The 25,551-nt window shown below is 35.6% G+C and overlaps 5 protein-coding genes across 6 annotated transcripts; 3 read left to right on the top strand and 2 right to left on the bottom strand.

Moving 5' to 3' along the window:
* Nucleotides 1–2,521: 2,521 nt before the first annotated feature.
* LOC306862755 (vacuolar protein sorting-associated protein 29-like) lies at nucleotides 2,522–6,401 on the top strand. The gene is made up of 4 exons (XM_079405727.1): nucleotides 2,522–2,608; nucleotides 4,813–5,004; nucleotides 5,088–5,323; nucleotides 5,410–6,401. Exons 1-4 carry the CDS (start codon nucleotides 2,606–2,608, stop codon nucleotides 5,525–5,527), a joined length of 549 nt encoding a protein of 182 aa, XP_079261853.1. The 5' UTR covers nucleotides 2,522–2,605; the 3' UTR covers nucleotides 5,528–6,401.
* Nucleotides 5,259–8,454, bottom strand: fam216a (family with sequence similarity 216 member A). Of its 2 annotated transcripts, XM_079405725.1 has the most exons (7): nucleotides 8,273–8,454; nucleotides 8,155–8,183; nucleotides 7,332–7,456; nucleotides 6,736–6,862; nucleotides 6,452–6,632; nucleotides 6,278–6,360; nucleotides 5,259–6,151 (listed from the first exon to the last, which is right to left on the bottom strand). In XM_079405725.1, exons 1-7 carry the CDS (start codon nucleotides 8,347–8,349, stop codon nucleotides 6,021–6,023), a joined length of 753 nt encoding a protein of 250 aa, XP_079261851.1. In that variant the 5' UTR covers nucleotides 8,350–8,454; the 3' UTR covers nucleotides 5,259–6,020. The 2 variants fall into 2 exon arrangements, 1 of the variants encoding a protein (XP_079261851.1); XR_013783605.1 differs by lacking the exon at nucleotides 8,155–8,183.
* Nucleotides 8,301–13,241, top strand: LOC306862752 (GPN-loop GTPase 3-like). Its single transcript, XM_079405724.1, has 8 exons — nucleotides 8,301–8,651; nucleotides 8,890–8,998; nucleotides 9,762–9,929; nucleotides 10,012–10,136; nucleotides 10,272–10,387; nucleotides 10,471–10,567; nucleotides 11,154–11,282; nucleotides 12,951–13,241. The coding sequence occupies exons 1-8, from the start codon at nucleotides 8,604–8,606 to the stop codon at nucleotides 13,014–13,016; spliced, it is 858 nt and encodes a 285-aa protein (XP_079261850.1). The 5' UTR covers nucleotides 8,301–8,603; the 3' UTR covers nucleotides 13,017–13,241.
* Nucleotides 13,242–15,737: 2,496 nt separating this feature from the next.
* Nucleotides 15,738–18,064, top strand: LOC306862489 (actin-related protein 2/3 complex subunit 3-B). The gene is made up of 7 exons (XM_079405307.1): nucleotides 15,738–15,845; nucleotides 16,277–16,376; nucleotides 16,504–16,580; nucleotides 16,811–16,879; nucleotides 17,016–17,142; nucleotides 17,282–17,376; nucleotides 17,641–18,064. The coding sequence occupies exons 1-7, from the start codon at nucleotides 15,840–15,842 to the stop codon at nucleotides 17,701–17,703; spliced, it is 537 nt and encodes a 178-aa protein (XP_079261433.1). The 5' UTR covers nucleotides 15,738–15,839; the 3' UTR covers nucleotides 17,704–18,064.
* On the bottom strand, nucleotides 17,995–22,876 carry LOC306862490 (ubiquitin-conjugating enzyme E2 G1-like). Its single transcript, XM_079405308.1, has 5 exons — nucleotides 22,594–22,876; nucleotides 20,724–20,826; nucleotides 20,513–20,610; nucleotides 20,263–20,441; nucleotides 17,995–19,502 (listed from the first exon to the last, which is right to left on the bottom strand). The coding sequence occupies exons 1-5, from the start codon at nucleotides 22,634–22,636 to the stop codon at nucleotides 19,416–19,418; spliced, it is 510 nt and encodes a 169-aa protein (XP_079261434.1). The 5' UTR covers nucleotides 22,637–22,876; the 3' UTR covers nucleotides 17,995–19,415.
* Between the last annotated feature and the right edge of the window lie 2,675 nt (nucleotides 22,877–25,551).

Genomic DNA, 25,551 nt, shown 5'->3' with positions numbered 1-25,551 from the left:
CTGACTGAAAAAAAAAACTAAGTTCAATCATGGATTTTTTTATTCTTTCTATTCCGACACAACAACAGTCTTACTGAAATGAACATGTTGTCATATATCTTTCAGTTCCTTTGAAATTATGTGCATTGTGAGCTGGGACAGGGACCCTTCAGCTTGTCAATTCGGAAAACTGGCCACCCAATAGACAACTTTTTTTTTTTGAGTGTGTGAATCAGTGTAGATCTGTGACCACGGTTTTGACCGAGTTGAAAAATTATTTTTGGTTGTTAAATGAAACAAGTTTACCTGTTACCTCTCCATCTTGTGAAGCTGGAAATGAAGACATGGATTGTCTGAAAAACAAAGTGAATGTGTATTTAGAATATTTGAGGGGGTTCAACAGAAATTCGACCGGTACTGAAAGTTTAAACCACTTCACCAAACAAAAATTATTTTTTTTCTATTTTATTCCCTCAAGTGCACACTTGTATAATTATCATCAAAAATAAGAAATAAAGAATATGAATAACAAGCAGTCTTTTCTCTGTGTAAATGAGTCAATGAAATAAATTAAACTTATCATCAATGTCCAGATTTTAGATGAACTAAAGAGATGATGGTGATGAGAGGAGTATAAATCCACAAGGTTATTTGAGAGCGGTGCAATGATATAATCAAATAAGGGAGAAGTGAAGATAGTCAAATGGCGTTCATTGCCTCGTTAACGCCGCGCTGATTCAAGCCATGCCTCACTACAGCGTGGAGATGCAAAGATTCCTTCTTCCCACTTCCCGGCAGCGTGCGGTGAATCTACACGGTGCTCACAATAAACACGGTGAAGTAAGCAACCAGAGAGGTATAGTCCAATAGTGATACAAAAGAGCTGATATACAAGAAGCAACGTCCTTTCTACAAAACAAAGTAAAATAGCTAACATCAGTCAAAATGCATACAAATACACCAAGTCGTTATCAAAGTCTGCCAATACTCACGTTTGAGCGTCAACTCTACGAGTTCTCAAACCAGGACTTAAAATGTGTAGGCATAGGCATGTAGCATTAGGTCAACCAAGAGGCTTCCCTCTACCAAACGAACTCATTTTCTCGCCGCTAATCAGGCTTATATCTGGCAACTACTGTGCACTAGCGCCCTCAAGTGGCTCCTAGTGGTATTACCCTTGAACCAGATACCTCTTCATAAGCAATAGCCAGTGAAAAATACAATAATACAAATCAGGTAACGTTTAGACTGTTACAACATATATATCTTACTTTCAATTAACTATTTTCATGCATGGTATTTTCAACTATCAGTAACCAGCATTCTCACTGAAATTCATTCAGAATTCTAGGAAATTATTTACTGGTGCAAAGACACTGAAATAATTGTTATCTTAATGCACCCATGGCTGTGAAGACAGTCAGACTCAGACACGACAGAAGGACATAAAAAACAGACAGGTGCTTTGAATCTGACTCAGGCAATCTGACTTGTTTAGAGACAAGCTTAGAACCGGTGAGCCACGCAAGGAGAGCACACAGAATGTCAAGACAGACAATACCGACATCTTTTTAAATAAATAAAGACAAGAGCACAAGCTCAGTCACAGGGGCTGGTAAAGAAAACTGAGGCATTGGAACATACAAGCAAGAGCACATTGAATGCGGAGATAGATAAGCAAGCAAACAAGATTATATCAGCAGCGGTTAGAACAGTGGTTCTCAACCTTTTTGACTCAAAGGCCCTCATTTTAGTATTTCTGCAGTAATTTGCCTATGATGACAAAGCTGCTTGTCTTCAAACTTAAGTGTTGATATATTCAGCTAATAAACCATGATTCACTTTGTAATTTCAGAAGTTTTAGGAACAATATGTTCTTTAATTACAACAAACAAAAAACAATAGTTTTTAATAGTCATTCTGTGGCACTAGAAATTAGTTGAACTACACAATATGGACAAAAGTATTGGGACACCTGATCATACCAGGACTTTAATGACATCATATACTAAATACATTTATGACTTACAAATAGGGAATACAGCAAGCAATAAACAGAAGTCCAGGGAAGAATTAAGGAAAAGTGAAAGCAGAGGAAGATTTTTTTAAAGCAGAATGCAGTTAGTGCTGATGGAAGAGATGAGATTTAGCTCCATTTGAAATATTGTTAGGGATTCATTTTGCAGGTATATTTAACGACAAGTAGGATTGCAACCACCTCAGTGAGTTTTTCGTTTCAAATGCAGCATTATAAACGACATACACAGTGACTATATTGGAAGCAGAAACGCTCTTCAGATTCAGATTAAAGTGGTTTATCGGCATTGTACAAATGAAAACATTAAATTACAAACATTCATACATATTTATACACAGTGAGTTCAATAAACAACCGAACGAGTCATTTTCTCTTAAATGTTTAGATCGGCGCCAGGTGGCGCTGGCGCTCTTTCGCCTTGCTGAAGTGTGTTGCCAGGTGCTCTTTTTATAAGCCAATTTGAGCTGTGAGATTTTTAAACCATCTTGTGTATTTCTCTAGCGTGATCTGGCAACATTGAGTTTCTGGCCTTACGAGTCAACATCAACTTCCTCCTGAGCTCAGTTTCAAACACGCAGCTGGACAAAAATGGTACGTGTTCATTTATCAGAACCGCTTTCCTTATCAGAAAATACTTGTCCGTTTTAACTTACTATTAAAACCATTCGTCCGAGTAGATATTTAAGCTGCTTTCCCCAAAAAATCTGTCGTTTCAGAACAGAAGTGTCACATGACAGCAGCGAGCTAGCGCTGCTGAGTGATTCAACCCATGTTCACAACACTATCTTTTAAATAGACTAAATCAATGACACTCTAAATATAGTCTTTGATATATTAACTAATTATGCTTTTCAGTGTTGCGATACTTGGTATAGTGTGTTAATGCTGAATGGTTAGTCCAGTAACAGTTTGCTAGCCTACTGTGGCTAACATACAACTCTATACTCTTATTCTAGTGCACTTTATATCACAAGCAAATTAAATGTTTGTATTGGCAGTGCAGCCAAAACTAATTTTTAAAATATTACTTTGTATTCATTTCACAGTGTCTTGTTTGTTAGGTGTTTAAACCTAAAGAAGGTTTATAAAGTATTTGTACTGCAATAAATATCGGCCCAAATGAGTTTTACATTGAATAGTGCTTTCATATCAAATCGTTGTCATTGAAATGCTTTTGAAAGTGATACTATGTTCTTATGGGAAGTCTCAGCAGCTCTTACCCCAAGCTTCACACTAACCTCCTGCAAGTGCTATCCATTCACCAACCACAATCAGCTAACATTTAATCCAATTTATGTTGAGTGTCCAGTTGATATCACATTGTTTCAGTTTTCTTTCTGTCTTTCATCTTTTGTATGTTGTTTTTTGTTGTGATCATGCATCCACATCCCCTCCCTCACCCCCTTCCTCACCCACTGTTCCCCATCCTGACCTCTGCATCGTATTCAGGCTGGTCACAGAGTAAGTGCCTCTCCAGACCTCTCGTGCTCACGGTTTTCTCAATTTTAGACTAGCGCTGCTGTTTCCTCTGGGCTGCTGGATCCTCTCACCCTCAGTCTTGCTTTCTGTTTGCATTGCTCTGGGTTTACAGTGTTCTTCATCAAGTGAAACTAATTTCTGTGATCATCAGGTAGTTAATAATATAACTATCAGCTTGCAGAGTGATTGAGAATTGAAGAATGTTTTTCCACCTGACCATGTTGAGAATATATTGTCCTGTTTGTAAGCATTCTACAGGAACTTTTTTGTGTGTGCTTTGCATAATGCATACTTTATAAACGTTGTGAGGTATATATTAAACACTAGGTAAATGGAGTATCATTGAGACTTGGTCAAACATACTGGTTTCATAAGAATATTGGTTTATGTTTGGAATGGGATACTAATGTACTGCATTTATTCTGAGTCCCATTCTATGATATTAAGGTATCTTTACAAAGCCTGCTCTGTGCCTCCTCAAAATGCAGTGAAAAAGATGGATTGCCACATAAAATCCTGACTAAATTATGCTTGTTCAGACTCTGGTATCAATATATAAAGTTGTAATGCAAACATAAAATGTGCATGCTGCATCTCATATTACTACATTCTGCAGAAATAATAAGTCTGCGTCTAAAATGTCACGTTCTCTGAGTAGGTGCTTCCTTTGAATTATTTTTTAATGCTTAAGCTTAAAAAAAAAAAAGCATGTTCTATATATTATGAATGTGTGTAATATGAATTTAATCCGGACATACTGAATTTGCCTTTTTGGCATTGTCATGTGGGTACTTTCTGATTTTTGTTTTCTGAATACTATGGACACACCACTCTTCTCACATACTGTTTTTTTGTCCACTATATTATAGGGAAGAATGTGATTTCTGATGCAGACACAGTGTGGGTTTTAGTATGCTATTCCAAACATAGCCCTGTTGTCTTCAAATGTCCAGCTGTGTTTTTTATTGAAAAAAATCAAAGTGCATTGCATAAGATGTCAGTTTTCTATAGTACCAAAGATCTGATTCTACTGAACATTTGTAGGCTTGTATGTGAACGGTTTGATCTCCAGCAAGTTCAGCAGAGCGTGCAGTCTTAGAATCAGCTCTCTTGCACTCAGCTTTGACTTGATTGCTGTCTGAAAAAAATTTGACACATTAATGCTTCCAAATAGATAGGCAAAGTATTCTCTCCCAAATGTTTAATTTAAAGATTTAATTCAGACAGCAATGCTCTGCTTACGACTCCACTACTCCTTCACTCTCAGTGTCCGACAACTAAGGCTTGAAAACTAACAAGATTTATTTCGTCATTAGCTGGTCCTTGTGTTAGGTGACCTTCACATTCCCCACCGATGCAACACCTTGCCTGCCAAATTCAAGAAGTTGCTAGTGCCTGGCAAGATTCAGCACATCCTCTGTACGGGAAACCTTTGTACAAAGGAGAGCTATGACTACCTGAAAACACTCGCTGGAGACGTGCACATTGTCAGAGGAGACTTCGATGAGGTTGGCTTTTGGTTCCTATTTCTGTTTTTCATAGTTGTTCATGCACTCTTTTAACCATTCACATTGTTTGTTTTAAATGACAGAACTTGAATTATCCAGAGCAGAAGGTGGTGACGGTGGGGCAGTTCAAAATCGGTCTGATCCACGGACACCAAGTGATCCCGTGGGGTGACATGGCGAGCTTGGCACTGCTTCATAGGCAGCTGGATGTGGATATCCTCATTTCTGGTCACACACACAAATTTGAGGCTTTTGAGAATGAAAATAAATTTTATATTAACCCTGGATCTGCCACAGGGGCATATAGTGCACTGGAAAGGTATAACATTTACTTTTATATCCTCCACATCATGTTATATGTAACTGATTACATGGATGATTAGTGATTAAATTGTCTCTTTACAGCAACGTCACACCATCATTTGTTTTGATGGACATTCAAGCATCTACAGTGGTAACGTATGTCTATCAGCTCATTGGAGACGACGTCAAAGTCGAGAGAATCGAATACAAAAAGTCTTAAAGAGCGCGGATACTGTCAGCTGCCTTCTTTCAGGATGCTAATCTTGTCATTCCCTCTCACCTGAACGTCACAAATGCTGTATTATAACGTTACGCTATATTTTAATGTAATATATAATTCTGTTTATATGTCACCAGAATGTCAGCGTTGTGGTTTCAGCAGATGGTTGTTGAGGATGCAATAATGCTGCATTATTTGCATAATGTTAGTGCGAATTAGTCTTCTAAATATGTTATGTGCCCTATTAATTTTTCAAGGCCCATGTTAAATCATCTTTCATAAAATAAAACCCCACATCACATAAGCAGTGTAATGTTGTTTTTTTATTTTATGAGAGAAAACAGAATGCACATCATTAAAATGACTGTTTTGAAATGTCTGGAGCTTTTTACTTAAAACTGGATCGTGTTGAGTATGTTTACTCATGAGAATGTTTTAAGAATGATCTTGTTAGATATTTTTCACAAATGACAATAAAACAGAGATTGATGTGTTAGCTAAGGAATAGAAAGTCCTCATCGTCGTCTTCCAATTCATTGAAAGACAAGCCACTCATGTGTCCAGCAAGATAAGAGTCCATTTCAGTCGCCTCCCATTCAAAGTCATCTTCCCATGGATGTGATTCTGGAAATTTAAGTCCGTTTTGAATAATGTTTAGCACAAAACATGAACCTAACTTGTTCATAATATCAGGATTGTAAAGAATCATGTATATCACACTATTTGTAGTCTGTAAAGTATCAAACCTACCCCGTGACGAAGCATGTTTTGCAATAGTAGTCCTTCTCTTTCTTGAATGTATTGTGTTTGATTTTGCAAATCCAGAGGACATTCTGTGTAGTTGAATATTAAAGATCACAGCTATTTCTTTCAACAGTGTTTTAACATTTTTTCAACATGTTTTTTTTAGCATCATTTTCTTACCGTTGATGCTTGGCAATTTTAGGTAAAGTTGTTTTTTTTACTTTCTCTGAGGTTGAAGATCTTTTTCCACTTTCTTTTGTCTTGCTCGTAGATGTACTTTGATCATTTGTGGTGGGCTCTTCTTGTGGGGTGTATGTTGACATCTGCAGCTTCATGTTTAGATTCACATTTGCATCTGGCACTAAATATGAAGTAAATTAAATGATATGTTACATATTTCATTGTAATGAAAGGTCTTGCTAATACAGGTACATATGCTTATGTTATAAGAGGCGATGGATCACCTGTCCTGATACAGCGGTGTAATACATTCATATAGTGTTGACATATTAACTGCCGCATGTGCTCTTTACTGTAGGCCTCTGCGATACTATTCAGAAAACGCTTCTGTCCGGGTGTCAGGCCTGGGTGCTGAAAATAAAGTTAATATGGATTTTGAGTTATTTGGCATACGTTTCTTAATGGCTACTGAACCAGTCCTAACATTGTAATTTTATCAGATATATTTATGAATTCATTGCAAAAAAAAAAAAAGTTGAATAATTCTGTTTTTTAATGCAAGTCAACTCAATCCGAGTCCTTAGCCATCTTCAAGAATCAGCTAAAAACACATCTCATCCATCTTTATTTGACCCTAACAGTTTTCTTTTTGAATACAATTTATTCCAGTGATGGCAAAGCTACATTTTCGGCAGCCAAAAATTCAGCTTTGCCATCACAGCAATAAATTACATTTTAAAATATAGTACAAAAAATTTAATTGTAATAATATTTCACAATATTACTTTAATTATAATTAAATAAATAGGCTACTTCAACAAAAACAAAATCTCTAATTATTGCAAACTTTTGACCGGTAGTGTATATTTTCATGAAATACCTGTAAAAATGGAGCAGCAGTTATGGTCTTAGGGATATGAATAGTTTTAATGCCCCGATCTTGTTCTGACGCTTGTACAGTTGCAGGTCTTTGTATTTTGTGTCCAAATACTGAGTTTGTTTTGCCTGGATGAAGAGAAAAAATAAGTCCTTTAATTTAATATTTAGTTACAGTTCACAACACAAATATTAATAAAGTAATAATTGTCACATAATAGTTTGCTACATGTATGACAGCTGTTTGTCTTCAGAGGATTTTTTTGGAATGTCTGTTTGGTCCCACTCAGTTGGGTCAGAGGCTCTGGTTACTCTGTCCAAATTATACAGGTGTAATGTTTCTGTAATTTACACAGATTAAGCTTGCTACTGTAGCCGTGTGGAAAAAACCTGTCAGGTTGCTAGAGAGATAAGATTGTTGTGTTTGGAGTTCAAACTTACTGTATATGCTATTGCAGATGTATATAACAGAAGAGTGCTGTAGAAATGCAGTGATGTGATTCAAGAACCAACAATTTGAGGATAGTACAACATGTAAAATAATACACTGAATTTACGAAATTTCTTTAAAGCATGTGAATCTGTTTGCTCGTATAGGACAATAAAATTACAGAAGGTGATAAATTAGTTTACAAATTTACTTTTCAAATCATCCCATTTAAGTATATTCTCAATTTAAAAAAGTGTACAATTTAAACTATGAAACCTACAAAAACTTAGTAAAATGAATTAAGAGAACTGAGGTTGTATATTGGCATTAGCAATTACAGTACAAAGGCAGCAATTGCTAATGTGACCAATTACTATATATTTGTGGACAAACTTACCAGCTTGCACATGGTTGAGACCAGATGGCCTGTCAAGACATTATATCATAGGAAATACATAATATGACAACAACACAAAGTAATTTGCATAGCCGTTGTATGAAATTCTGAGGCTTACCTTAAAGGCAAAAGCGACTTTCTGTGGTACAGACGACCTTTATCACTGTTTTCAACGAATTTGACGTGCTTTTTCATGCCGGAGTGTTACCTGAACTGAGACTTGTAGAATATTTACAAGTGACCTGTAATCCCATCCGATACTGCGCGTGCGTGCGCGAGTTCGTTTCCAGTGTTTTGACCTCAGCGGGCTTCCGTAGGTGACGGAAAACAACATGGCTACTGTAGATATTGTAAGTGGAACACATCGCCGAGGCAAATAACCTTTTTTTGTGTGTGAAATAAGTGAGAACAACATACCATCTAGTTCTGTTGGAGCAGGAGAATTAGCAATGCCTCGATACGCGCAGCTAGTGATGGGTCCTGCCGGAAGTGGAAAGGTAACGTGAATTCAGTACCAGGAGGAATGGTTAGGTTAACATACTAAATTATCCTAATAATTATAATTATTTTATTTTATTGTGTGTATAGCTATGCTATATTGTTAAATATAAAACACCGGTCTGGTCTGCATGATCGTAATTATTTTAGTACAATACTTGAACCATCAACTTCGTTGCTTACTATGAGGTATAGTGGTTTCTATATTAAAACCGAATTATTTCCCCTTTTTTCCAGAGTACGTACTGCGCCACAATGTTAGAGCACTGTCAGGCCCTCAACCGATCAGTACAGGTGGTGAATCTGGATCCAGCAGCAGAGCATTTTGAGTATCCTGTCATGGCAGGTCAGGAATCAATATATATATATATATATATATATATATATACACACACACAGACAGAGAGAGAGAGTAAACCTGCGTCCGAATGTGCATACTACCCACCCTAAATTCTATGTGATATTAGTCATTTTCAATAAGATTTAGGGTGGATAGTATGCACATTGGGATGCAGGGTAAAATACACTCTCAGAACTTTTGAGCAGTTTATATCAGAAGGTTTTTTTTTTTGGATCAGTCAGACCGTAATGTGTAGATTTTATAACTTTTTAAAAAATAATAATAGTAATACAATAAATTCAGTATTCATAAAAAACAAATTTAAAAAATCAAATTATAACAAATTAAGCGACCTTTTAATTAAATATTGCAAAGTCGAAAAAGAGAGACATGTATGGATGAATCATTCACAATAAGATGGATCATATGCATTTAGAAAATTTGGATTTCATTATAAGTCTTCAAATAAATACTTTTGAGTTGCATATTTAAAACATTCAAATTTCATACAATTTGCATTTGATAAGTAGGTTTGCAACTGCCCCTACCTCAAAGCCAAGGTAGTTTTTGCATTTGACATTAAATTAAATACAACATCCTACAGATAAAACTGTATGTATGTTTACATTCAAAAGCCTTTTTTTTCCCCAAAAAATTCAGTCACACTCCCTGTTCTCAGACAGAGGACCATGAGCTCAGTAAATGTTAGGTAACTTGCTTCTATCTAAAGACATTTAATGTGTTCTGTTACAATTTTCACCATATACAGACATTCGAGAACTGATCCAGGTAGATGACGTTATGGAGGATGACTCTCTGAGATTCGGCCCCAATGGAGGACTGATCTTCTGTATGGAGTACTTCGCCAACAACTTTGACTGGCTGCAGGAGAGTCTTGGTCATGTGGAGGATGACTACATACTGTTTGATTGCCCTGGTAAGATGTGATGTACCAGATGTATGCTGCTGTTGTGGATTGGCATGGAACAATACAGAGCATTGTGTCCTCTGGACTGCAGGTCAGATCGAGCTGTACACGCATCTGCCTGTAATGAAGCAGTTTGTAGACCAACTGCAGCAGTGGGAGTTTCGCGTGTGTGGAGTCTTCCTGGTTGATTCCCAGTTCATGGTCGAGAACTTCAAGGTAATGTTTGGCACATGGCAATGACAAAAAAAAAATTAATGAAGGAAATGAAGCATACATGGGCTGGATTTTTTGCAATTTGGTTAAGAAATTATTGAAATAGTAAAAACCAATTTTTTTTTTTTTTTTATCTAGTTTATCTCTGGAGTTATGGCTGCTTTGAGTGCTATGGTGATATTAGAAATCCCACAAGTCAACATAATGACCAAAATGGATCTACTCAGTCCAAAGGCTAAAAAGGAAATAGAGAAGTATGTTCACATAATGTGATCTATTTATAATTCACTTCAACCTAGATTTAGATGACAGACTGTGTTTTTTATTTTATTTGCAGGTATCTGGACCCAGATATGTACTCAATGATGGAGGACAACTCTGTATCTTTGAGAAGCAAGAAATTCAGGAAATTAACCAAGGCCATATGTGGTTTGGTAAGTTACAATTACAAAGATTATGCCTTGAGGCACTGATAAATACAACATGTTTTTTTATTGTAAAATTGGGATTGCAATTAAAAATGTGATTTAAAAACAGTTTCAGGTTTGCTGTGCTTGTTTGTTGGACTGCACAATTCTGATTATTTACCAATGTGACTACAAATTATGATAATTATTATTAATTAAAAACATTGAACAAAGGAAATATATCACTATTTTAATTGTGCTAACTCAGTGTAAAAAAAAGTCATATTTAATAATCATAATATAATACTCATAATAATTTTATTTTACAGTCCAACACAAAACCACAGGGAGCCCTAAAGCTCTCCATTGTTGGCTACAGGTTTATAAAAAACATTTGTTACAGGTCTGGTGAAATGCTTTACTCAGAAGCACACAGCATATATATTTATTTAAATCACTGTCTTACCTTTTTGATAATTGCACTAAGCCATATAGCAATTTTGTTTTTTGATTTTGATTAATTGTTCAGCCCTAGCATCTTTCATAATCACTCTCAATATCAAGTTTACAGTCATTCTGTAGTAAATTACTGAGACGGCACTATTTTCTTTAGATTGATGATTACAGTATGGTTCGTTTCCTGCCCTTTGACCGCAGTGATGAGGAGGGCATCAACATTGTCCTGCAGCACATTGATTTCTCCATACAATATGGTGAAGACCTGGAGTTTAAAGAGCCCAAGGTCTGTGCATAAGATTACTGCCATATGCTATGAACCGATGTTTGATTCAAAGATATACAGTGCCCTCCAAAAGTATTGGAACAGTAAAGACAAAATTGCTCTGTTGGCTGTGGAGTCAAGACATTTGCAAATATGATTAAAAGATGAATATGAGACAAAACTACAGAATCTCACATTTTATTATTAGCCGTTTCAACGCTTTTTTTTTTATGTTTTACCAAATAAAAAGAACAGCACTTTTAGACGTAGACATCACCAGACGCTTGGTCTCATCCTTTGAAATACTTTTCCCAGCCTTTAATGCAGCCAATTCCAATTGTTGCTTGTTTTGGGGAGTTTCTGCCTCTTCGGATGGTGAAATTCATGTTCAATCGGATTTAAACCTGGAGATTGACTTGGGCAATCTAAGACTTTACATTTCTTTGCCCTTATAAATTCCTTGACTGAACTGGCAGGGTGTTTTGGGTCATTGTTCTGATGCAATATGAAGCACTTCCCAATGAATCTGGTGGCATTTTCTTGAATATTGGTAGGCAAGATGGTTTTGTACCCTTCCAAATTCATTCTGCTACTGTCATCATACATTAAGTCATCAGTAAAGTTGAGCGAGCCTGTTCCAGAGACAGCCATGCATGCCCATGCCATGACACCACCTCCACCATGCTTTACAGATGAGGCTGTATGCTTGAGATCATTGCAGTTCCCTTTTTTTCTCCACATTTTTGCTTTCCCATCACTTAGATAAAGGTTCATCTTTGTCTCATCGGTCCATAAACACAGTTCCAAAACTCTTCTGGCTCATCTTTGTGCTTTCTTTGCCAACTCTAATCTTGCCTTTCTATTTTTGGTGCTGGTCAGAGGTTTGCATCTTGCTGTGTAGCATCTGTAATTCTGTGTCAAAGTCTCCTGAGGACAGTAGATTGTCAGAGCATCACCCCAGCTTTCTGGAAGTTGTTGGTGATTTTACAGACATGTTTTTTAGGATTCATTTTCACAGCATTTATGATTTGTCTGTCATCAACTACTGTTTTCTCGGCCGATCAGGTCCTTGTTGGTTGCTGGTGGTTTCCAAACTCTTGATTTCTCCACGCCCCTTGTTTTTGCTAGAGCTATATCTGACTTCCTCTTTTCTTTTAGCATCCAAACTGCTTGCTTTTCTCTTAAAGTCAGCTTCCTCATCTTCATCCTGGTTTGTGTGTGTCATCATCGAATGCAAGATTCAGAATGCAGAAGTAATGGATATAACTGATACGACACATTCCCTGCTTTTAATATCTGAAGAATTAATGTAACAGGAGACAGCTGATCACTTAGAAAGGCCTGTGAGGCAACTGTCCCAATACTTATGCTCACATCAGATAGAGGGATGAAACTCTAAAAGTGCTGAACTTCTTAGCTGGTAAAACATCTATGTGTTGAAACGGCTAATAATAAAATGTGACAATCTGTAGTTTTGTCTCATATTCATCTTTTAATCATATTTGTAAATGTCTTGACTCCACAGCCAACAGAGCAATTTTGTCTTTACTGTTCCAATACTTATGGAGAGCACTGTATTTATACAGCTTGTTTATTATAAAAACTGTTGTTTAGACTCAATTAGTTTTAGATTACAACAAAATTAGAATTTTGCACAACTATTTTTTTTAATTCTCCTTTTTATTCCAGGAAATTGATGAGGAACCCAGTAACACAAACTTTGATGAGTTCTTCCAAGACCGAGATGATTCTTGAGCAAGGACAGAGATCATACTTCAAAGCCAGCCAGATTTGTTCCACTAATTAAGAGTTTCATTTATTTAAACTATATTTTGTGTCACTGTCATTCATAATGTCATTAGCTGAAGGATACAACCATAACCTGTGCAATGCCTCAAACTTAGCAGTTACAGTTTTATAAAATGTAATCCATTTTTTAGAAGTGCATATTTATTTTTGCAATAAAAATATGGAAATGACAAATGTGGTGTTTTAATTTTGTCAAAAAAATCAGCCATTACATCTGTCAACCCAGTGGTGTAGAATCCTTAGGCTGATGATACACAGGGCAACATTTTGACTGGGCGCTTTCTTATGGAAGCCCGTTTCCGCCAATGAATAAAAAATAAAACAAGGTAATTGCGACTTTTTATCTCACAATTCTGACTTTTTTTCTCGCAATTCTGACTTTATAACTCGCAATTCTGACTTTATAACTCGCAATTCTGAGATATAAACTCGCAATTCTGACTTTATAACTCGCAATTCTGAGATATAAACTCGCAATTCTGACTTTATAACTCGCAATTCTGACTTTATAACTCGCAATTCTGAGATATAAACTCGCAATTCGGAGATATAAACTCGCAATTCTGACTTTATAACTCGCAATTCGGAGATATAAACTCGCAATTCTGACTTTATAACTCGCAATTCTGAGATATAAACTCGCAATTCGGAGATATAAACTCGCAATTCGGAGATATAAACTCGCAATTCTGACTTTATAACTCGCAATTCTGAGATATAAACTCGCAATTCTGACTTTATAACTCGCAATTCTGACTTTATAACTCGCAATTCTGAGATATAAACTCGCAATTCTGACTTTATAACTCGCAATTCTGACTTTATAACTCGCAATTCTGAGATATAAACTCGCAATTCGGAGATATAAACTCGCAATTCTGACTTTATAACTCGCAATTCTGAGATATAAACTCGCAATTCTGACTTTTTTTCTCAGAATTCTGACTTTTTTTCTCGCAATTGCGAGTTTATATCTCACAACTCTGACTTTCTCGCACCATAGCAAACCACTCTCCGTGTAAGGCTTTGCAGTACTTTGTTCAATTAGCTGAACTATATATTGAACTAGATGAATGTTGCGTCCGAATATGATTTTTGAACAAACATAAAAATTACTCCTTATTCTTTATTTCTGTGTTTTGCGCTCACGGTTTGGACAGTACCATTACCGCCGGGCTTTCAGACACAACATTCTTCATTTCTTTATAGTTCTGAGTTTGAGGCAGCTTCTATCGCGTTATTTTAATAACAGCTGTCAAGTAAAGCGCGTATATTGTAACACGAGAGTGGATATATATGAATGCACGCAGGTGGATTTCCTTCACTCTCGCATAAAGCCCGCTTTCATCTCTATGTTCTTGCTATAGAATTATCTTATCTCCTGTATTTAATGTTGTAAGATATCGACCAAGCAAGACATCCCCAATGAAAATTATAAATAAAGGATTCATTAATTTTATTATTATTAATGAAGAGTTCAGATGCAAAAGCCATAAGTGCCATCTGAAATGTTATTCTAAAATTAGCATTTTTCTCAGGAACAGGTTCTTTTCATTGTCATTAAAGTAAAATAACTGAATATAAACGAAAAATACTAATTTTAGAAGAAAATTTCAGATGGCATTTAAGCTTTTGCATCTGAATTCTTCATATATAATTGACTAAATAATTTTCATTTATTTATAATTTATTTATAATTTTCATTGGGGATGTCTTGCTTGGTCGATATCTTACAACATTAAATACAGGAGATAAGATAATTCTATAGCAAGAACATAGAGATGAAAGCGGGCTTTATGGAGAGTGAAGGAAATCCACCTGCGTGCATTCATATAATATCCACTCTCGTGTTACAATATACGCGCTTTACTTGACAGCTGTTATTAAAATAACGCGATAGAAGCTGCCTCAAACTCAGAACTATAAAGAAATTAAGAATGTTTTGTCTGAAAGCCCGGCGGTAATGGTAGGCTACTGTCCAACCGCGTCCAAAAGCCTTACACGGAGAGTGGTTTGCTATGGTGCGAGAAAGTCAGAGTTGTGAGATATAAACTCGCAATTGTGAGAAAAAAAGTCAGAATTGCGAGTTTATATCTCAGAATTGCGAGTTATAAAGTCAGAATTGCGAGTTTATATCTCAGAATTGCGAGTTTATATCTCAGAATTGCGAGTTTATATCTCAGAATTGCGAGTTATAAAGTCAGAATTGCGAGTTTATATCTCAGAATTGCGAGTTATAAAGTCAGAATTGCGAGTTTATATCTCAGAATTGCGAGTTATAAAGTCAGAATTGCGAGTTTATATCTCAGAATTGCGAGTTATAAAGTCAGAATTGCGAGTTTATATCTCAGAATTGCGAGTTATAAAGTCAGAATTGCGAGTTTATATCTCAGAATTGCGAGTTATAAAGTCAGAATTGCGAGTTATAAAGTCAGAATTGCGAGTTTATATCTCCGAATTGCGAGTTATAAAGTCAGAATTGCGAGTTATAAAGTCAGAATTGCGAGAAAAAAAGTCCGAATTGTGAGATAAAAAGTCGCAATTACCTTGTTTTATTTTTTATTCATTGGCGGAAACGGGCTTCCATAATCTTGAGATTAAATTTTGCGGGGGGGAAAAAACAGAATTGAGGCAAAGCTGGTATCCTCGGCGCCCCCCAGTGGTTATGTCGGGATATTGTACTGGAAACTTCCTGTATCGGTGTTGGGTGGGACAGCGGAAGCGACATATTCATTTTTGCCTGCCAGATTTGGGACGTATTGTACCAAAATGCCGGTAAGAAATCATTAAACGTAGCTATTTAGACGGTGAGTGCAATTGTTTGCGTTTTGAGCAGTTTGTTGTGCCACGTTTTAAAGCAGCGGCGAACTAGAAAAATATTTTAGCGTCATTAGCCTTAGAGCTAACCTATACATCACTTTACTCTGACAATTTTTCTACAAATCTAACAGTTTTACAAATACGCATTTTATTATGTCTTTTATCTTTATGCATTCTTGCCAAATATGTATATGTACGTGTCAGAAATGTGTTTGAAACGGATTTTGTGCATCTGTCCATGATGCAAACAACTGGATTTCCTCATTTGCATTCAGCTCAGTGATCACTGATTTTCTCTAAACATTGGTCATTTTAAGACGCATTTGCTATATTAAGTAAATATTACTAAGTAACTTGTATTTTTTGTGATGTTCCACTTTTTTCAGGCTTACCACTCAAGCCTGATGGATGCAGACACCAAACTGGTGGGGAATATGGCATTGCTGCCCCTCAAAACACAGTTTAAGGGTCCTGCTCCTAAAGAAAGTAAGAAAGTTTGCTTGATTTCAGACAGTCCTGTGACATCAGAGTTGTATGTGGTTCTTCCTTAAATGGCCATCACTAGTAAAGGGTATTTGACAAATCAACTCTTCCTTCCTGTTTCCATATTCAGCCAAAGACACGGATATTATCGAAGAGGCCATCTACTACTTCAAAGCCAATGTTTTCTTCAAGAACTATGAAATTAAGGTAAGACGAATGACCATGCTGTGCTGGAGCCTTAAAAAATGCCTTGCGTGTCTAAACATGCATTCCTAGTTCAGACCTGAGAGAGAAGAATACATATTCTCACTGTATCCTGATTTAAAATCTTTACATATGTATATACATATAGTTTTTTTACCTTTCATAATCAGGTTTAATATTACTTTTATTGTTGAGGTTTTGTGTTGAAATATTCACTTTCATATTTTGGATAGAATGAGGCAGATCGAACTTTGATCTACACCACTCTTTACATCTCTGAATGCCTCAAGAAGCTCCAGAAGGTAACTGTTGAAGAATATAAGCTTCATCGTATATTTCAAACATTCAGTGATGAATCATTTGTCAGGTGTTGCTCATTTTTTCTCATAGTTTGTGCTTCATACATTATCTAACTACGATCTCATAAATGATTTATAGTGCAGTTCAAGGGGTCAAGGAGAGAAGGAGATGTACACGCTGGGAATTACCAACTTTCCCATCCCTGGAGAACCTGGCTTCCCTCTGAATGCCATGTATGTTAAGCCTACTAACAAACAGGAGGAAGGTATGGCACAGTGAAGTTAAAACTTACCTGGGTCTGGTTGTTTTGAACATGCACTAAGACCTTCTTTATGATGAGTTTATTTGAAGTTTTATTGACGATTACAGAATTGATCTAGATACCGTGCTTTCCTCCTGGACAGAAACGATGAGGGCTTACCTGCAACAAATCCGACAGGAGACGGGACTGAGATTGTGTGACCGTGTGTTCGACCCTCAGACAGACAAACCAAGCAAGGTGAGGCATATTGAAAAATTATGTCAAATCAAGGTGATTGACAAAAGCAAGAGAAGCTTTTATAGGCATTTTTTTCATTTAGATAATTTTTTTTGCATTTTAATGACTATTAAATACAGTTTTCCTCCAAAGTCATGTCACTACAATCCAAAAATAAAACTTAATTGTAAGCAGTTTTTTTTTTTTTTTTGAAATTTTGTGAAATGTTTCAAATTCATGATATTAAACTAAATTCAAATGTTGATATCTATTTATCTTCTACAGTGGTGGGTGTGTTTTGTGAAGAAACAGTTCATGAACAAAAGTCTGTCTGCACCTGGCCAGTAAGAAACCACTCAGGATCTCTCTTGGTGTTTCTGCGTGGGATGTTTTTTTTTCTTCTTCTTTAATGTGTGTGCGCGAGTGTGTTTACCCTGAGATTTTTTTACTGGTGATTATCAAGTATATTTGATTTCTGGTCATATAAAACAGGAGCCCATCAAATAAAAATCTATTAAAGAGAAACAGCTGGGCAACATCTCTCATTTCTAAGTTTTTCATCTAATATTTAGTATTTTATTTCAATTAACAAAAACTATTTTAATAGTTTCAGTTAACAAAAACAACACTGCTTGGTGTGTAGTGCGTTCATAATTGTTTTATTTATCCAAACTTATTAAAGAGCATAAATGATTGCTGCAGAAATGTCATTCCTCCATATTTAGTGCTCAAAAATCAATATTCTGCCACACAAACTGGAGAAAAGTGAGTTTCACACCAGTAACACACCACTGAATCAAATCAAAATGTGACTGAGACCAACCGGAAATTCACAACTTATTGCTTAAAATTGTTTTGTCTTTTGAACAATAGAATTACATTTGCATTAGTACACAACACCCAACAAACCTCACACAGACAAGATCCTGAAGGATGTGTTGCCAAGAATTGTATGCACCGTTAGAAGTTATTTGAGGTAACTGCTTTTGACATGACTGACACAAGACATAAGACAAAGCAAGACTAAAAGAATAAAACATAAGGACAAACACTAGATATGTAAGACAAATGCTACATTTTAATGAGCAATTACATGATGGGACCTTCGGGGAACAGAAGAGTGAACAGGATACAATCATAAATGATTACAAAACTACATGTGGGGGGGAAACGTCACAAAAACAAACAAATGACTGATACAGCTATGGTACAATACATCATATTTACATACACAAAAAATACAGCTTTTGAGCTTACCATTTATACAAAAAATATTCTCTGTCTCTCATGCAAATATCTAACTTTTTTGGTTTGTCCAAAAGAGGATTCCAGCTCAAAAACCGACTAGACATTGAGACGGACTTGACATCACTGAATACAATTTTCCTTTCCGATAGGAGAACAACTTAAGGCAGCAGAGAAAGAGATGGCCCTTTGAGAGACATCTGCGGTATTGTTTTTTTTTTTTAAGGAAATAGGGCTGTCCGACATGTCAGTGAGAAGGGAAATCAGCATTGATTCTGACCATCAGCCTCTACTAGTACCATAAACTCACAAAACACGCCAGAATTGCATAAAAGACTGTTCAAAATTGATGGCTCAGTGGCAGATAAAAAAAGCGAGTCAAAACACAAGTGTCATGCAGTACATTTCATCATAATTAAGATAATAAATAATTCAGACACACTAAAGGGTGGAGGGTAATCGACATTAACGAAACGTGCTATAACACATTCAGATAAAATAGAAAAAAAAGAAAGAAAATATGTGGCTTTGGTCTGATATCCCTAAATGGTGCAAACCCAAATAACTGGTGACCAAAATGAGGGTGATTGCCTATTAGTTTGTAATTGGCATGTCTAGGGGGGCTGGTTAGAATTCAATACACGCAATGAAGCTTTGCCACACATGAATGTGATCCAACACATCAGTTAAACCAATTAAACTGATACAAGCTTGGCATGGGTTTTAAAATCAATGCTGAAATACTCAAACTGTCTTTGACCTGGAGATATGGAGATGGAAACTGATATGTACTAAACGAAACAGTGATGGGGCGTCTAGTCGAATGCCATTTCTTGGCTTTTCCTCACACAGCGGGCGACTTTCCTCTTGAACTCCCCGTTGGGATCCTCTCGCCATTCTTTCTGCAAGCCAATCACAAATGTGAGAGTTTCAGTCATGAACATGCATTTAAAACCCATTTTGTGACATTTTGGAGTGAAAATATTTTTTAAAATGCATGCGAAACTTTTTATTCATCAGGAACTGGATCTATGATAGTCATTATCAGTACTTTTTAAGGAGTTTTTTTTTCATCCAGGATGTAGATGTTTAAATGAAAACGCTTCTTTTTTTAAATCATTCATTATTTGCCATTAATGCTGTAACCATTTTTACAATAATAGTGTGTGTTATAGTAATGCATTGTCCATATCCCAATATTTTAGAAAGGCTGCATTTCCTACCTAAATAAACTCATTCCATTTAGTACATTTTAATGAAAGGATAAAGTCACCATGAAATCTAAATTGACCATTCCTATTTTTATGGAATATTTCAGTGTTTATTATAAATGATAGGGTTTCTGCATGTTTTATGTAGGTAGATTTAAGATCTTTTTAAAACCAATTTAAGACAACTTAAAGAATAAAGTGAAAGGAATACAATACATCAATATTTTCTCTAAATGTAAACGTCTAGGGAGCACACAATGAGTTAAATTAGCTACACTTCAAAGTTTGACAATATAACCACCAACCAATGTCCATTACTTTACCTCCCAACTACTAAAATATGGGAATAACTTTTACTGTACCTTCTCTTCACATCGCAACAAACTGATTTTGAGTGATTTCATGGTGACTTGTAAAACGTGATTGCAGTATCATCACAAAGTAAACTTACAGCTGCATCCACATTGGCTGGCGAGTCACCATTGGGGTCAGCTAACATGGAGATCACACTAATCATGATGGTCTCTACAGTGTGGATGGGCAGCCAACGCTCCTCAGGTTTCTCATAGCCAAATTTGTCCTCTCCTGGCTCATGTAGGATGGAAATGCACACATCCCCGTTCTTTGCGACTGGTTAGAGATGAAGAATAATATCAGTGCAAGCCTCTATGGGGACAGTGATTTCACCAACATGCACTCACCATTAGGATGCCAAATCTCCGTAATAAACTTCATCTTGGGAGGCCGAAGTGGGTAATCATGAGGGAAAATGAGATGCGCCTTAAAAAATCCACCTTCACTGTAAATCAAAAACAGAAAAAGTTAGTCAACTGTTTGGTTAGACAAGATTTGAGAACACTTTTACAGCTAAACCCAAGCACCACATGGCTGGTAACAGGATTGGTTGCTTACAACAGTGTGTCTTGAGGGCCGATCACGACAACCTCCCACTGATAGATATCATCATCATCAATCAGACCAGCAGAAAAACCTTCCACTGGGTTTTTATTGAGCTCTGAAAGATGTAAAACAAAGATATTATTTTAAAATATAATCTCAAATTAATTTTAAAAACAGTGTTGATAGTGCAAAACGTATGTGTGTGTATATACACATCTATATACACACACACACACAAACAAACACACATATACATATATATATATATATATATATATATATATATACTATATTGCCAAAAGTATTGGGTCACCCCCTTCTAATGAACATGTTTGACTACTTTAGTAATTTCTATGAGTACAAATCTTAATGTTAAAGCATATAATGATATTCTAGGGAATTGTGTGCTTCTAATTTTATAGCATCAGTTTGGACAGGACCCTTTTCTATTTTAACATGACAGTACCTTTTCTATTTTAACATGACAGTGCCTCTGTGTATAAGGTAAGGCTCAAAAAGACATGATTGATTGAGTCAGTGTGGAAGAACTTGACTGGTCTGCAGAAAGCCAAGTCCTGATCCCAGCTGAACACCTCTGGTGTGACTTTATATGCAGACCTTGAGCCAAAAACTCATCACCAAACACCAATGACTTGTATATGGATACAGTCATTTTAGACACTTTCAAAACTGTTGCAACAGAGATGGAAATATAGTTTTTAAATACGTGAATTATGTTTCCGTCATTGTTGCCACAGTTTTGTTAGTGCCTTTTTCTGTTCTAAAGAAGGGGGTGTCCCAATACTTGTGTCCATATAGTGTCTATACAAGTCATTGAGCCAAAAACTCATCACCAAGCACCAAGGCCTGCATTTAAAGTCACACCAGAGGTGTTCAGCTGGGATCAGGACTTGGATTTCTGCAGACCAGTCAAGTTCTTCCACACTGACTGAATCAATCATTTCTTTTTGAACCGTGTCTTACACACAGAGACACTGTCATGTTAAAATAGAAAAGGGTCCTGTGCAAACTGATGCTATAAAATTAGAAGCACACAATTCCCTAGAATATCATTACATGCTTTAACATTAAGATTTGTACTCATAGAAATTACTAAAGTAGTCAAACATGTTCATTAGAAGGGGGTGACCCAATACTTTTGGCAATATAGTGTATATGTGTGTGTGTATACTTTTAAAATAAGGTCAAAGGTGCAAGTTAGTGAGGTATTAAAATGTTGATTACAAACAAAATATAATTATATATACATGTGTGTGTTTGTGCGTGTGTGTAAATATAATATGTATTGTAATTTAGAATTTGTATCTGGCAATATTGGATATTAGATTACATTTTCTGCTATGTAATGATGAGTTCAAGTTAATCTAAATGTTTATTTTTCATACTATATCAAACCTATACTATATTGTGATTACTTGAGGCATTAAAAACAATTAATTTGTAATACGAAATCTAAATGAGTGGCTGTTTTGTTTCCTAATTTGTCCACTGCATATTAACACGTGTCAACTGATATTATGACCAGTAAACTTAGTATTTACCACTCGTTGCCATTATTTTAAAATATATAAAATATTATGTTTAATAAATAGGTTAGTTTCTTAAATAAAAGGTATAAGCTTTGAGATCAACATGTTTATACCTCACCAACTTATTAGGCGCTAGCATGCTAGCAAAGCCTTCTGACCTTATAACTTTACAAGTAGAAATATGAAGCCCATAAGCTCTTACACAAACACTGACACAGTGGGTTTCGTTACACGCTATGTAATTTAGTTAAAAAGTACTGATGGTATGGATAAAAAAAATCAGTATGGCATTATTTTGTACTAACTACTCACGCTAACAGTTAGCCACCTACCTGCTAGCTGTTTTCGCAGAAGCAGGGCCGATTGCTCAGTCATTTTATTATAACTAATGTTAACAAAATAAATAATGTCTCCAAAGAAAATGGGACGAAATTAATGTTAGCAATCAAAGTTGTTCGACGCGTTGCACTTCGGCACTGTGTATTTGATATCTTCTTCACATGCGCCGAGACACCGATACATGTGATACTAGCACTGACCTCAAGGCTGTGTATCACTAGGTAGCTGCCTACTACAGCAGTTTTGGGCATCTTTGTTGGGCACGTTCCGAATTATGATGGTCAACAATGCTGCACGCGCCCGTCACGCCTACAATTACTGTCTATGTAGTTGTGTTACTAGGTTTTGAAACACAGCCAAAGTAAACTGGACACTTTGTTGATTTTTCTGCTGAAAATCTTTTATCATGAACAGAAATGAACCTTAAATCGCTAATATCAAATGTTTTATTTTTAACAATATGATTTAGAATTTATTTTTTATTTTTTTCTAAATTGTAAATAGATGTCTAATATATACGCAATTATGAATGTGTAGCAATGCTATTTTTAACTAAAACTAAACCCTTTAAAAATATTTTCGGTAACTGAAATAAAGCTGAAATAAAATTGAATAAAATATAGTAGCCTATTGAAATACGTAAAACTTAAAAACGTAGGCTATTTGAACGATTAGCATTACAGATGTTGCCAACTGTAAAAGTGAAAGTACTAAACTAAAACTGAAATAATGGAAATAGGAAAGCTATAAAGAAACGAAATATAAAACGACTAATAGACTAATAAAAAATGTAGTTTAATTATAAAAAACGAAATAAATAAATAAAAATAAAAGCGAATTCAAAATATAAATATTTATAAAAGATAAATATTATTACAGTATATAAATAATGCTAAGATAACACTGATATACAACAGTGTTGAGAATTGTACATTTAAGTTTGTACATTGTTTAAGTTTATAATGATTTTTAATTTCTACACTGTAAGAAAAAATGCTAGAAAATACGGAAAAGTTATACTTCATACTGCTTACATTAGGTACCAGGCCAAGAATTTATCTGTTAAGTTACGGACATTTTTCATTTAACCCTAAAACACAAAAAAAATCCATACGGACAAATCAGTATTGGGCCTTGTTTGACGTATCTTATACATAGCGGCTATGTCATAGCCTTGTTTTGTGTAGCTTACATATGTTGACTATGTAGGCCTACATAATTATAAACGTGAATGGTATTCACTGTGTACTGACAACATGTTTCCTGCAATAACAAATAAAATACACTAGGTGGCAGTGACTGCTCATGTGAACTTTAGTTCGTCCAAGACACTTAGTAGAATACATTCTATGGTTTAGTTTTATTTTTAGTTACTAATAAATTATAAAATTACAATAAATGCTTATTGATTTGATAAAATATCTTAATATGTCGAAACTGTGTCTGAATCAGTGAATCTGAGAGGATTCACAAAGCCTGTCCCATCCTTTATCTTGAGAGCTTTACAATCCTCCTGACATGCCAGAATCTTACATTTGCTTTTTTACAGAACCATAAAAGGCAAACATTTGGCTCTATTCCCAGAAACTGATACCAAACATAGACTGGATATGGGAAAGAGTTGTTAGCAACTACATTCCACATCCGTGAAACTCAAACAAGGGGATGGGTTCTGAATAAACAACCGAGCTCAGGTGACAAAAGGAGGACTTTGTGTACTCTTCCTGGCATGTTTCCTCTGAACGGTGTACCTCTCAGATCTGTCTGTCGCATGGTTACCAGAGATTTGTCTTGTGCCTTATCTTTTGTTGACATGTTTAGCATGCATCTGTCAACTCACTGTATTACACAGAGAAGTGATAGTACACTAAACACAGTGCAATCTTACGGAAACATTTGACTCTTCTCTTGAACTGTCGGATGCCTTATTACTGATTCAAACTATCCAACTCATCTTTGTCATCCAACCACCACGGCTACTACACAAATCGAATGCTAATATAAAATGCTAATAGTTAACAATTCTGAATTCTAGAACAATTAAACCTCCTGTATTATTTTAAGAATCTTGTAGCTAATTGGAAGCCATTGCAGACATAAATCCATAAAGTCTTGCAAACAGGTTGACCCAAACAGCTTGACACTTCATTGAGATGTTGACCGAGCTGCTCTTTCTCTCTCAAGCCTGGTGCAATTAATGTGTCAGTCATGAGGTGTGTGATAAATGGGCTATTACTAGCTTTTTAGACCTTTTAGTGAATGGAGTTGCACTACAAAAGGGAACATATTTTGCTTTATTCTTTATAAAGCTTTATAAAGTGAATGTTATTGTAGCAGTTTATGCCTATGCATTTCATAGTTTGAATCTCATACATTCTTTTTAAAGCAATAGTCGTCCACCCAAAAATGAAAAAATGATCCCAAGATGTAAATGAGTATGTTTTAGTTTTTTTGCAATAGATTTGGATTTGCTCACCAATGGATCCTCTGAAGTGAATGGGTGCCATCAGAATTAGAATCCAAACATCTGATAAAAGCATCACAATAATCCACACGTAATCTGTTTGGATGAAGAAACAAAGTCATCTACATATTGGATGGCCTGAGGGCGAGTACATTTTTAGCAAATGTTAATTTTTTGGGTTAAGGTTTACACATAGTTTTTTTTAATATATCATCTATGTAGGGAATGAAAACCTGAAAATGTGCCTGAGCATTCAGGTTTCCACAACCTTTGGAATTTCCATTATTTTTCTGGTCATTCATGATTTCTGCATAAATAATTTTTAGGACTTTTTGGACTCAGATACTTCCATAAATTAAATGACCATGTGAAGCAGATCATATAATTAATTTATTTTTAAATATAATGTTATAATAATTTTACAGGATCGTGTTATATTTGTTATATGGTATACAGTTTGAAACTCTACATAGACATAATCACAGAG

Source organism: Barbus barbus (assembly GCF_936440315.1).
Source record: "Barbus barbus genome assembly, chromosome: 43".
NCBI classification, from domain to species: Eukaryota; Metazoa; Chordata; class Actinopteri; order Cypriniformes; family Cyprinidae; genus Barbus; species Barbus barbus.
The sequence above is the reverse complement of the archived record's forward strand: the minus strand, read 5'-3'. Positions and strand labels throughout refer to the sequence as shown.